This window comes from Ursus americanus, chromosome 32 (assembly GCF_024610735.1).
Source record: "Ursus americanus isolate L20-20 chromosome 32, mUrsAme1.1.p, whole genome shotgun sequence".
Taxonomy (NCBI): domain Eukaryota; kingdom Metazoa; phylum Chordata; class Mammalia; order Carnivora; family Ursidae; genus Ursus; species Ursus americanus.
In genome coordinates this window covers 32,437,034-32,450,656 of record NC_142158.1, presented here as the reverse complement: position 1 = coordinate 32,450,656, position 13,623 = coordinate 32,437,034, and the positions used below count along the sequence as shown (strand labels likewise).

At 45.7% G+C, this 13,623-nt stretch overlaps 1 protein-coding gene and 1 pseudogene across 7 annotated transcripts in view; one reads left to right on the top strand and one right to left on the bottom strand.

Annotated features, from left to right (window-relative positions):
• CMTR1 (cap methyltransferase 1) overlaps positions 1-13,382 on the bottom strand; it is a 61,522-nt gene extending 48,140 nt beyond the window's left edge. For 5 of the 7 annotated variants that reach the window (XR_015722661.1, XR_015722663.1, XR_015722662.1 and 2 more), the window contains exons 1-4: positions 13,201-13,382; positions 11,090-11,227; positions 2,720-2,871; positions 714-872 (exon numbers count right to left, since the gene is read on the bottom strand). Coding sequence is in view for 2 of the 7 variants with exons in the window: in XM_087858205.1 (XP_087714331.1) it covers positions 714-872; positions 2,720-2,871; positions 11,090-11,237 (459 nt within the window). In the remaining 5 variants the exon portion in view is untranslated. Of the gene's footprint in view, positions 1-713; positions 873-2,719; positions 2,872-11,089; positions 11,238-13,200 lie in introns of those variants that run through there. The other 2 variants (XM_045786321.2, XM_087858205.1) reach the window with 2 other exon arrangements.
• On the top strand, positions 4,729-5,062 carry LOC123784822 (cytochrome c oxidase subunit 6A1, mitochondrial pseudogene; annotated as a pseudogene).
• Positions 13,383-13,623: the final 241 nt, after the last annotated feature.

Here is a 13,623-nt window from a genome sequence, read left to right as displayed (position 1 = left end):
TACATGGAAGACTAGACATTTGTGTTCTATTTTCTCTAGCTTCAACTCTATAATGGCAATATTTCATCATTATTTTTAGTTGTTTCATTATACCTACTTCGAATCCTCTGTGAAATAAGATAGGACATATATAAATGAATAAAAATAAAATTTCAGCATCATCTGTGCCATGAAAAAGGATACGAATCTCTTTCGGTAGCTGGGGTTAAAAAAAACCGGTACCCAAGCAGATAAGCAGACTAAACCCACAAGAGGAAAGCTATACAGTATAAACAAACACCTACATAAAAGCTGGGGTGTCACAAACCCGTAGAGGTGCAGGACCTTAGAGGGGACCTAATCCAGTCACTCACCCAATGGGAGAGCAGGTCCTCATCCAACCCTTTGAATCCTCTCAGCAGAGGGAACTCATTACCTTAGCCACTAGTGGAAAGGTGTATCTATTTATTAAAGTACTTTGTGGAGCCAAACTCTGCTTTCCAGCATTTTCTACCCACTGGTCTTTAACAGAAAACAAATCCTCACCCTAATATATTTCCCTCAGTATATCTCTTCTGTTTCCATTCTGGACATCCCCAGTATCTTCCATGTAAAAACTCAGTTCCAATCCCCACTGCCTCTGAAGACTTCTAGTTTGTTACCATGGCTACTTAAAGCCATGGATACGAAAGCACAAGTTGGCTTTCCCGTCTCCTCCTCCCCTCACCAGTTACCTCTGGTTCGTCTCGCCAGTCCACATTCAGCTCTCGATCAAAGCCTTGCAGTGTCAGACCCAAGCCTCTTCGACCTTTCTGATTAGAGGCCTCAACTATGTCCTTCCGACCCTGGCTGTATTTACCCAATCCTTCACCTTCCCTGAAGCCCATCTTGGCCTGAAAAAGAGACAAAATAGAGCATTTATACAAATAAACAGATAATAATGGAGCACTTACATAAACAAACAGATATCTACTCAGCCCCTATCACGTGTCAGACATTATACTAAACTCTGAGAAACAAAGATGAGTAAGGCCAAAAGTTTTCCTTCTAGCCTAATGAAGAAAATAAGCATAAATAAGTAACGGCAGTTTAACTGTGGGCCCAGTGGCTATCTACTCTGGAAGTGAAAGTCCAGGGCAACCAGAAGTTGGATAAATGAGAAGACACCTCATAGCTGTAATTAAAAGCACCAAGAGCACTTAATGAATCTCACTGGACATCTGCACAACTACCCTTCCAGCTAATTTGTCTGATTAAGTGAAAAGTAGATCTAGAGTTGAGTTGGTACAGAGAACAAAATTTACAGTGCAACTGCTTCAAGCAGCAACTCTACCTTACCCTCAGCCACGCAAACAGCCTTACTAGGTAAAGACAATGAAGGCTGTAGAAGTCCACTTAATCAAGATATTAACTGAAAACTCGCTTCATGTAACACTGAGGTATGGACGCATAAGTACCATAAGACACTGGACAGGAACTTTTTTTTTTTTTAGAGAAGGGGAAGAGGGTGATGGAGAGAGAGAATCCCAAGCAGGCTCCATGCCCAGTGCAGAGCCCAATGCGGGGCTCAATCTCACGACCCTGAGATCATGACCTGAGCTGAAATCAAGAGTCAGATACTTAACTGACTGAGCCACCCAGGCACCCTGGGAACATTTTTTTTAATGTCACAACTGTCCATAAGCTCACACTAAACTCTAGGGTCACTGGGTCCAGTTATATACCCCCAAAATCAGAGACCCAAATCCCAAACCCCAAGGACCCTTATCCAATAAAATAATTCCAATCCTAAGAAAACGTAATCCCCCCTCGAGGGTCTATATTCCCTTTGGAAGGGGCATTACCAACCAAGAGCTGGAGAGAATTCCTATAGTAGCCACAAAACTCTCCCCAGGTCAAAAAGGCTGACTGGGGGGTACCCTCTCCTCCTCTCCCTCTGCCCTTCTCCCCTCCCACTCTCTCTCTCAAATAAATAAATAAATCTTTAAAAACAAACAAAAAAAGGCTGAATGAGTCACAAACCTCCCCACTGTCCACTTCCCCAAAATTTGTAGCCTTGGGGCCACAAACTAGAATCCTATGACATAAGTGGCAGTTCTCATTCCTAAATGAATCCAAAAGAAAATGAAAGAACTAATACCTTTAAAATTAAAGTAGCCAGAAAGCAACCTTGAATTTCCCTAACCTTTGTGCACTTATACTAAAGTCTGATCAGGAAAGCAAACAGGTCTCCTAGTCACTTTCCTTCTTCTGGTATATCAACAGAGTACAGAAGTTGGGAAGGAAAACTGGACCTTCTTTTCGAAGTCATATAAAAGACTGTACTACTCTCATTTATTTTGGGCACCCGGGAGTGAGCAGGATTTCAGTCATTTCTCTTAAAATCACTCAATAGAGCAAAAACTCACATCACGAAGCCTCTTTACCCAACCACACACGTCCATGTGCAGGGAAGTACGTTCACATGCACTCATGATAAGCTTTCATTACTAAGGAGACCGAAGGGTGATCCAGCTCTGGACAGGACAGGACAAGCAGGCCTGCACAGCCACTTCCCGCGGACGATTCAGATGTGACAGATGCTTCTATTAAGAAGGGGGCCACACTTTACTAAATTTCAGTAGCTGGAAAACAGAGGAAAAACTCACGCCCTGGTTTTTCCTCTTTTCACACCAATACAATTTCCATTCTCTCACTCTGCTGGTGGAGCTTTAGGGACCCAACCCAAGCACTGACATACCATAAGCTTCTGGGAGACACTATTATACATGGAATAGCGAGAAGAAGTTCCCTCCACAAGGGAGTCTGCTTTGAATGCATCGTCGAAAGAGTCAGAGCCGTGTTGCTTCCCCTCAGTCTCACTGTCAGACCCACTCAGGCTCGTGGTAGATGCTGAAAAAGAAAAAAAGAAAACATTCAGGTGAGTTTACGGCATCGAATACCTCTAGAAGTCCGCGTTTCATTTATCCAACGAGTGTTCAGAAAATGCACTGCACACACCAAGTTCATTAAATGATCCAGGGTCAAATGTACTCTCTACCTCTTACTAACTATGTTATCTTGGGCAAGTCACTGAAAGTTCCTAATGGTACCTGACACATGATGGGAGTTCCAAATGTCAGGTGCCCTTTCCCATCTTTTCAATTTTTCCCCTACAAAACTGAGATGATAATACCTACCTCATGGGCTCGTATGAAGATTAAATGAAATGTCTAAAAGTACACCGTCAAATATAAGATGTATTTATCGAAAATATGATTATTATTTCTGCTGCTTATTATTTGAACATCAACTTCCGTACACGGATACTTGGCTCCATTTTCAACAATTCTATCATGAGACTAACAGTTTCTGATTGTTTAACCTCCTAGTTTCCTTTGCTCTCACAGTCCTTCAAACTTACAGGTATCATAGACAGTGCCCCAGAGGAGAGCCGGCTCACAGTTGAGCTGTGATATTTTACAGGAGTAATTGCTGTTCTTCTTCCATCACCACCCTGCCCTACACACTAAACTATCTGCGTTGATGAGTCGAAGCCTGGCTGCTTGTGGGAGGTGTTGAGGAAAGGCAGCCGTGTAAAATAATTCTTCAAAGATCCAGAATGGTCACTATTCAGGTATTCATAACTTGCAATGACATAATTCTAAAGCCTATCTGCACTGATCCATCCACTTCCCCATGAGAACACAAACTTGTTCAGGGTTAGCATTTGAGAAGAGCAAAATGCTCTCCCCTGGCACCCCAGGCCCGATTCCCCCTCGCACTGTGCTCAGCACCACCAGCACAGCACTGGCCAGGGTCTCTCCTGGAGAGCAAGAACTGTGTCACACGCAACTGTCCATCTCCAACACCTGGACTGAGTCTTCCCATTTAACAAAAATTAAGTACTCACTACAATGAATTTTTAAAAAATCTTTAAGTCTTGATTGATGGCCTTAATATATTCATTACTAATACATTTGTTTATAGAATGAGGCACGTACAAAGTAATCTAGGAGCTGTAACATACTTAAATTTTCCTTTTAATAGTTTCATATAGAAGACAAAACTTGAAAATAGTAATACCCATAGGACAAAATTTGTACTATTACCGAAAATAGCTTCAAGTTTCATTTAGGTACATTTAACTTTGTTCCAGTGTTACAACTTTGACAAAGACGGTTTTAAATAAAGCTGCTTTATAACCTGGTGCCATTAAAAAAAAAAAATAAGTCTTTAAATGTTTTTTTAAAAGGTTAAACAACAAAGAATTTAAGCATGAGTATGAAATGCCTGTATCTTAATACAGAATTAGGCCTTCCGGGGCGCCTGGGTGGCACAGCGGTTAAGCGTCTGCCTTCGGCTCAGGGCGTGATCCCGGCGTTCTGGGATCGAGCCCCACATCAGGCTCCTCCGCTATGAGCCTGCTTCTTCCTCTCCCACTCCCCCTGCTTGTGTTCCCTCTCTCGCTGGCTGTCTCTATCTCTGTCGAATAAATAAATAAAATCTTAAAAAAAAAAAAAAAAAAGAATTAGGCCTTCCTTGGACTATTATTTAAGAACTCCCATTCCCCCACCCTCTGGCCAGCAGGCTGAAATAGGACATCTGTCAGACCTGTCAAGAGAACAAAACACTGGTATTGTTTAATTGATCAGACAACAACTTTGGCTCTATAAAAGGTCCATGCTATATACAATGGGGCACTCTCCTAAAGAAATAATTCTACCCTCAGAGAGTTTAAAAATCAGGTAACTAAGGTCCAGGTTGAAAATGGTGGTGGCAGCTGGGTCCTGGGTTTCTGGGCTGCTAGGTGGGTCTGGGGCACAGCTGGGGCAGTACATGTTGAGTGGCACCCATGGCGATGAGGAGGGCTCAGCTCAGATGTGGGAGGCCCTCCCCTACTTCATAGCGCTCCCCGGTGTGGGAGTGAGTATGCTGAAAGTCTTCCTGAAGTCGCACCACAGAGAGCACAGAGAGCCCTGAGTTCGTCACCTACCCCCATCTCTGCAACAGGTCCAAGCCCTTTCCCTGGGGAAACTATAGTCACACTCTATTCCATAACTCTCACATGAATCCACTTCCAACTGCCTATGAAAACGAATAAAGAGAACCTGGACCACTACCCAGCAGGGACCACAGCACTGGTTTGGACCATTACTCTGCACGAGGACCAGAAAAGTATACGGGACCTTAAGCTCACCTTCCTTCCTTGTGTCAAATGATGACAGTATACTGACCTTCCATCCTTTTGTTTATGGTAGGAGATGGCTTAAATAAATAACTTAGATTGGTCCGTGAAAAAAAAATATTAAAATAATAAAAATTTTAAAAACCCAAAAATCAGATTGCTAAAATAAACATGCATTTTTTTCTTTTAGGGATGTAACATTTTGCAGAAGAAAGAAAAAGCCTAGGAACATGTTTGAAAAAATCAGAATAAACTTAAAACGAACATTCTGGCTTTAAGAGTTAGCAGTTAGCAAAGAGAAATTTTGGTTGAGAATATCCCTATATGAGAGGAACCAAATCTACCCCTTCCTCTTTAAAAAAAAAAAAAATCTATTTATTCATTTGAGAGAGAAAGAGAGAGACCGTACACGTGCAGCAGGGAAGGGCAGGCAAGCAGACTCCCCGCTGAGCAGGGAGCCCGACCTGGGGCTCAATCCCAGGATGCTGGGATCATGACCTGAGCAGAAGGCAGGTACTTAACTGACTGAGCCACCCAGGCACCCCTACCCCTTCCTCTTAGGAAGCTATCCAGTTCCCTCAAAAAGGAGCTGACTTGCTTACACAGACCAATGCAGCACATGTCACAGAGTGCCAGAGAGTGCCACTCAAAAGGAAAGATCCAGAACATTAACAATGAGTAACCATGGAAACTGTGAGGTGAGGTTATATTTATTTTCTGTTTTGCACTTTTCTGCATTTTCTGTGTGAGAAATAAGAATATACTCATTTGAAAATTAGTGTAAAAAAAATAAAGCTATAAAGAAATAAAGTACCATTCCTTGAGAAGACTTTGGTTCCTTTCCAGACCAAGCTCAGAGGTCAGCAGATCTAAGGGGCAAGACCTCCCGAGTGGCTCAAGACTAACCGCGGGTCTCTCGCCTCTCACCCCCACGCAGGGAAGAGACGCACCCTACAACAGAGGGCCCACGCGCAGAAGCACCGCGCTCCCACAGGCACAGCTGCTCTTCACCTGGTCGCTCCCTCGCCTTCAAGCTGTACTGATTGGTACGGAAAGAGGGGGTACCAGGAATGCGGGTGGCTCCCTGAGCTCAGCCCTAAAGGCTATTCCTGTGTAGCCCAGGGCTGCGGGGTCCTGACTAACCAGAAGCTACCATGTTAGATCAGTTCCTACTCCTTTCACCGGCTTTCTGGGATTCACAGGCCGACCTACAAAAAGGTTAGGAAAACCTGGAATCCTTATCAAAGAGGAGCGTGCCCTCAATCCAGCTCTAGGTGGAGCGGCCAGACTGTTAGGTTTGCTCGAGGACCCAGCCGTGGGCACTCATCCATGGTACGAACATCATTCCTCCGCATGCAGGGTACAAACCACCCTCAGATCGCAAAGAGAAATCTTTTGTTTTCTTTGTCTCCATGCCATTCTTGGACCAAAATGACAGGGAGAACCAAACTTGGGTGGAGAGCTCATTAGGCAAATCAGCGGTGACTCGGGTGCAAAACACCAGCACCAGACTCTGGGACGGAGATCTTTCCACCCCGTTCCTCTTCCCTGGGTGTTACCCAGCGCACAGATGTCTGTACTGGTTCTGAGAGTGAGGTGAATGGAAGCTAAAATACCATCCTACTAGGCATTTCTTTGTGAGATCAAGAAGTGTGGTGGGTAAGCCTTATTTCTCTCTTTTACTTCACGTGGTGTTGGAAGCCAATTCTTAGCCCGACATGATTTAAGACAAAGTTGCCTAGACTAGCCCTGATGTACACAGACACCACAGCCACTGCCCATTTTCACCCCTGGGCCTTTGGGGCCACAGTTTTCAGATGGAAAGAAGACAACTGTCATGGCTGCAGCAGTAACTAAAGGGGAGATTTCATTTCCCAAGACTGATAAGAATTCAGCGAACACTGAGCAGACAATTTTGTAATGAAGATATGAATTAACAGGAGTAATAAGGTCAGTCTATTAAAGTGATTAGTTTCATTAAGAACTTGCCAAAGCTGGGTGGCATTCCCATTTACCTCCCCAGGAGCTCCCCTTCTAAAACCTAACAGAGAGCCCAAAACATTATTTAGAGTTTTCATTTAAGATTTCTTCTCTACCTGATAGAAATCATTACTCTTAAGTCATTTTAAAGAATACAAGTTCAAATTTCTCACATAGCAACAGAACAGCAGGGCAAAATTTTTTACATGGCAACAGAACAGTAGGGCAAACATGCCAAGATTAAAAATGACAGTGACAACACATAAGGAGAGGCAGCTCCAACCATTAATGGCCAAGGTGAGCAGCGCACAGATACAGAGGAATAAATTATGGATTTTAATAAATATCACATCCTGCCTAACAACTGCTGTTGGGAATGCTACTCATTCCTGTTTAAAGGCTCAATTTCTCCTTCATGCCAGACAAATGGTAACTCGTTAGAGCAATTTAAACAGATACCGATAAAGGAAGTTTTTGATTAAGGTCATGAATCTGGGCTGACAGGAAAGCGATGGTGTTTCAGGGAGAAGAGCCTATTTAGGGAAGAATTAAACCTGGTGGAGGGGAAGGCGCTACTAATGTGGTGCGTGCAAAAGGGCCTGGCAACTTCCAAGGCAACACCCTGTGGGAGGGCCGGGAGCCTACATTGGATGCACAGCTAAGGAGAAAAGGAAACACATGATGCCACAGCGGCCGTTACAACAACGTCCCTTTTTCTTTTCACTCTGGTCAGATGTCAATCTCTGACCTGGCAACGCACTTACCTTGTCGATAAAGTAAAATAAACAAACTCATTAAACTAAATAGACCTATTAATGAGTCACCACCCTGATCTAGCAGACAAAGCACAACTAAGGCCCAGAAAGACAGAAATAGTAACTACCATTTTTTTGTTTTTCTATTTGTACTCCCTAAAGAGCATTTGTCAATCATCTGTTCAACAGCATGTCCAGGTAGAAGTGGCTGAAGCAAAAGGAAACACATTTGCTTTAATGCAATGACTTGACTAGGAAAGCTGCACAGAAATCTCAGTGGATATATAGCTTCTGGCGAGACAGGAAACTACCAGGGTACACTGTCCAGGGGACGCCTAAGAAAAGCCAATTCAGGGGGCACCTGGGTGGCTCAGTGGGTTAAGCGTCTGCCTTTGGCTCAGGTCATGATCCCGGGGTCCTGGGATGGAGCCCCTTGTCGGGTTCCCTCTCCCTCCGCCCCTCCCCCTCCCCACTCCTGCTCTCTCTCTCTCAAATAAATAAATAAGATCTTAAAAAAAAAAAAGAGAGAGAGAGAAGCCAATTCAGAACAGAGAGGATATAAATGTTAAGTACTTAATGAAATGATCTTCTACAGAATGGAGGAGGGATGGGCAAAATGAAATAGGTGAAGCATTTTAAGCTTCTTGGAAAAGATACTACTGTTGCCTTCTATCAATTCTATTCAGTAAATATTTATTGAGCACTTATTCCATGCCAGGTATGGGGTACAGAGAGCAATTTTGCTGATGAAGACACCAGACTCCAGCCCTCAGTTTTTGTGACAAGGAGAAAGCTAAATTAAGCTAAAACAGGGAAATCTAGCAATGTTTATTTGCCTCTGCCTCCTGCCTCATTTTCGGAAACATAAAAAGGACCAGTGGCGCCTGGGTGGCTCAGTGGGTTTAGCATCCAAACTCCTGATTTCAGCTCAGGTCATGACCTCAGGGTCATGAGATCAAGCCCCATGTGGGGCTCTGCATGGAGCCTGCTTAAGACTCTCTCTCTCTCTCCCTCTGCCCCTCCCTCCTCTCTTTCATTCCCTCTGGGGTAAAAAAAAAGGTGCCAAATGGCCTATTGCCAAACGCATATAAGGTACTGGCCATTTAGATTTCCATTCTGTACATACAACAGCAATAGTCAATCCTAACTGAATCACATGGTGCTACTTCCAGAAAAGGTTAAAGCTATTTGGTACAATTAAGGGAAATGCAGGAGGGTAGACAATCTCAATTCAGTCAATTTTAAAAGCTTGAAATTTAAATCAGACTGGTTCCCTTAAAAGATCCTTAACCATATGCCTCCCTCTACTTGTCAGTTGGCCTCTCTTTGCTGCAAGAAAATGCCCCCTGAGATCCACTTAGAACTAGATACCTCCAGCACCTGAGTACATTTATTCTCCCAGACATGCTCTCCCTTCTTCCCGTACAGGCCATCTCTCCCAATAACCCAGAGCTCTACCTAAGAAGACTCTACCTTCACCAAGCTGCTCAAATCCCAGGTGAAAAGCAAAACTCCCTTTCTTCAATAGTCCCGGGAACCAGTACACCTACTATGTTTTTGCCTTCTTACTTAGTAACCTCAATTACATACAGCCTTTCTCCGCTATCCTGGAATCCAGTGACAACTTTAAAGGCACTCATATCTCCACACGCAAGGTTATGAGAGTCTCTTATTCACCGGGGACCACGGCTGCACCAAATGCTTCAGCTGTACTGCCTGTCAAGCTTCTCCTTTCTGAACCAGCTTCTCAGTACAACTGATGAGTAACCACCCTTCAATTAGCCTACCACTTGTAAACTGTATTTCCTACCACTCTCAAAGGATGCTTCACACCCTTTCAGTCACCAACCTGTTACCAAATTTCATTCTAATTGATCAGTGATCCAGCAAAGGCTCCAAAATGGAAGACTGCTGGTGTACCAGGCTGAATAGTGTTCCTCCCAAAAGCTATGTCCGCTCAGCACCAGGGAACATGACGTTTGAAAATATGTAATCAAATTAAAATAATGTCATACGAGATTAGGGTGGGCCATGATTCAATGACTGATGCCCCTTTAAGAAAAGGAAAATTTGCAACAGACACACACAGAGGAACAACAGAGGCAAAGACTGGAGTTATGCTGTTATAAACGAAGAATACCAAGGATTGCCAGCAACCACCAGAAGCTAGAAGGGGGAAGGAAGGATTCTTCCCAGGAGCCTTCGGAGGGAGCCTGGCCCTGCTGACACCTGGATTTCAGACATGCAGCCTCCAGAACTATGGAGAATAAACTTCTGTTGTTTTAAGCCACCCGGATTGTGGTACTTTGTTCCAGCAGCCCTAGGAAATGAACACAGCTGGCAAGTCAACGTAAATGCAAATGAAAATGCTTCTAATTGCTTGGTATTTGAGGTAAGCTCCTAGGCACTCTATAACTTCTTTCACAGAAAGGCACCTACAGACACTGTGTATGTCCATAACCCTAAAAAGCAGGCAAAGCAAAATGTTAGTTTCAACCAGATCAGTGAAATCTTTTGAGCTTAATGTCAACAGTGAACAAAGGGATGTTCTAATTCATTGGGTGTTTCTGATCACAACAGTTGAGGGAACTGAGAAAAAAGAATACAAAAACCTGAGGGGAATTAGGCCAGATCCCTGCAGCAAAGAGCCCATCTCCTGTGAAAGAGCCCCAGGATCATTAACAGCAATTAAGAGCACAGGGCACTCAGTGCTCACCACTACTTCCAACTGGTTTAAGGCAGCAAAAGAGTGCCACCTACTGAACGACTAGCCACAGAACTAAGGCATTACTGCAAAAATGCCAATTCTTTAGGCCGCCTGGGTGGCACAGCGGTTGAGCGTCTGCCTTCGGCTCAGGGCGTGATCCCGGCGTTCCGGGATCGAGCCCCACATCAGGCTCCTCTGCTAGGAGCCTGCTTCTTCCTCTCCCACTCCCCCTGCTTGTGTTCCCTCTCTCGCTGGCTGTCTCTATCTCTGTCAAATAAATAAATAAAATCTTTAAAAAAAAAAAATGCCAATTCTTTATTTCAAACAAGTTGCACATTCCTAGTAGAATGGGCAGAAAGGAAGACAGACTATAGCCAGCATCTCTCTGTAGAACTTGCCTAATTTTCCGCAGGGGCAGCAGACTGTGTTCTGGCCAATTCAGGCACCAGGGATTCAAATAACCAGATGGCCAGTGGCCTCACATCACGTGGGCAAGCATACCTTTTGCTGCATGATTGACGGAAGAGGGAGGTTCATCATCAGACGTAGCACTGAGGTTCAGGGCAAGTTCTGCAACTCTTTTCTTCTGTTTCTTGATAGGGGCAGTGCATTCTGGATCATTTCTCCTCCTCATTGTTACTGCAACCATAAATCCAGACAGTCAGCTGCCCCTGTCAGAGCCACTAGGATCAGAGCAGGGATTCCAAAATATAAATCATCAATGGGATGGGACTCAGCAATTCCAAACAGCTTCCAGTGCCAGCACTTGAATAGCCTCTTCCGCAAACTGAGGTTCAGGAAGGATGCTAGCCAAGCTCTAGTCTTCAGTAATAGCTGTTAGTTTTACTGGAAAATGTGTGGTGCTCACAGACCCAGAGGCCTCAGGGCCTTGATGTCAGATACCACAAAGTCATGGATCAACTCTACAAGCCACAGGGGGGAAAGTACCTTGGGTACTTATTATTCTATACCTTTCGTGCAACACTGGCCATGTGTGACAACAACGTACACTGGACATTAATTATGAAATCTAATGAGTATCAACCAATATTTCCAAGGTGAAGGGACCATCCCAGAATGATTGCTCCATCACAATTATTATTTCACCAAGACAATTAAGAGATTACATTATATGATACAAATACTGGTTCTGGTTTATTTCAGGATGTGTGAAAACATGAAGAATTGGGGAAGTTTTTAATGAGAGTAAGGAATGACTCAGGACTGAGAAAATAGAAGGGTGGGAAAACTATTCAAGCCACATCGTAGGGCTCTGGTATACAAATAATTTTAACACCAACACACCTCCATGAAAACAGAATGGAGACAATCATGCACCAAGTCACACATCATCACGCCCATCGGTAGGTACATGAGAGGTTATTATGACGGGGGGCGGGTGGTAATGAGATGGAATGAAGTGAGTATGACATCCTGAAACCCTGTCATGATCAAGTGAAAGAGCAAGCGAGAGTAGTAGTGAATACAGTGTGGTTTACACACAACTGATGGGCTATAAGGAGACTCAGAAAAGAGAAAGAACTCAAAATATAGGAGCGAACAGGTGGGTGACCAGCTGGGCTGCAATTCCTTGAGGAAGGGGAGGTGCAGAGGCACAAAACAGGCTTTTAACATGGATCACAGCAGCAAGAGAGCAATGAAATGCAAAGATACCACCGATCCCCTCAACGTCATAAAACCCTGAATCACATGGTTCACTTCTCTACAACTCAAGGATGAGCCAATCAACCCAATGCATAATCATCTTCTAAGGAGGCAGCCTCTTACTAGCCACAGGCAGGGGTTATCCTGGGGAAGTAAAAACGGGGGACGTTGAACAAAGAGAAAAAGCAAGACCACATTTCACTTTAAACCACCGTCTTGAATGCCCCCCCAAAAGGCACATAACAAAAGCAAAACGGGCCATCTGATTCTTAGCGACTCTGGGAGACTGCAAGCACAGGGAAACTCAATGTTGACTGCGTTGGGGTGGGTGAAAAAAGGAGAGTAAACAGTTGTGTGAAAGGCAGGAGATACTGATGCCCCTCCCCAAACCACCTGCGATTTGGGCCTTCCAAACCAACTACTCCAACCCTCCTGTTTTCCACTGGAAAGAACTGAGGCCCGAGAGCGAAGGCCGCACACCTTAACCACTGCCCCGCTCAAGTGAGCGACACAGGCCAGAAGAAGGTGCCCAGGCAGGGGACTTCTACGTGGAAGGCAAAAGGCCTGGTTCTACCTGCTGCTCCCCCCAAGGCGGGGGTTCAAATCCCCTCTCCAGTCTGCTCTCCCAGGGTGTCGGTTTCGCACTGCCACCCTTATTCACTGTGGGAGGAGATGAGCTCTCTCTCCCGGCCAGGCTTTTCATTTGAAAACAACGTGAGTGTGTGAATGTGTGCGCAGAGACGTTTGTCAGCGGCAACTCGGGCTGCCGGGAGCTGGAGGAGCGGGTGGGGGGCGGGGGAGGGTTGCAGGAAGTGGGGGAGAGAGAAGGGGCGGCGAGGGTCGCCACCGCCGGTGCGCGGACGAGGCGGCGGTGGAGGACAGAGGGATGCTGAGCCCGCGCGCCCGCCCGCCCGCTCGCTCCCCCCAGGCCGCGCGTCGGCACTCACGCTGAGGGAAGAGGGTGAGCTGCCTGGGAGCGGAGAGGGGGGCGTCAGGCCGCCGTTGCCGCCGCCGCCGCCGCCACCAGGCCTGGCCCTGCCGCTGCCAGAGCCGCCGCCTCCTCCCTCAGTTTCGTTTCCCCACCAGCCAGCCCGGTCCGCCGGCCGCGCTGTCGCGCTTGGGTCCCGCCCTGCGGGCTGCGCAGCTTGATGACGTCACGGGCAGCCCGCACCCTCCGCGCGGCCGGGTCCTGGCCCCGGGGAAGAAGACACAGGTTCGGGCCCGCCCCACCCCCACCCAGGGCCGTCCAGGGCGCCTGCGCGGAAGAGCCTAGGTGGGGAGGGTACAAAAGCAAAAGTAACCGAGTTATCGTCTCTTCCCGCTCTAGGGACGAGAAACAAATATACAAATTAAAAGAGCAGGTGTCGTCA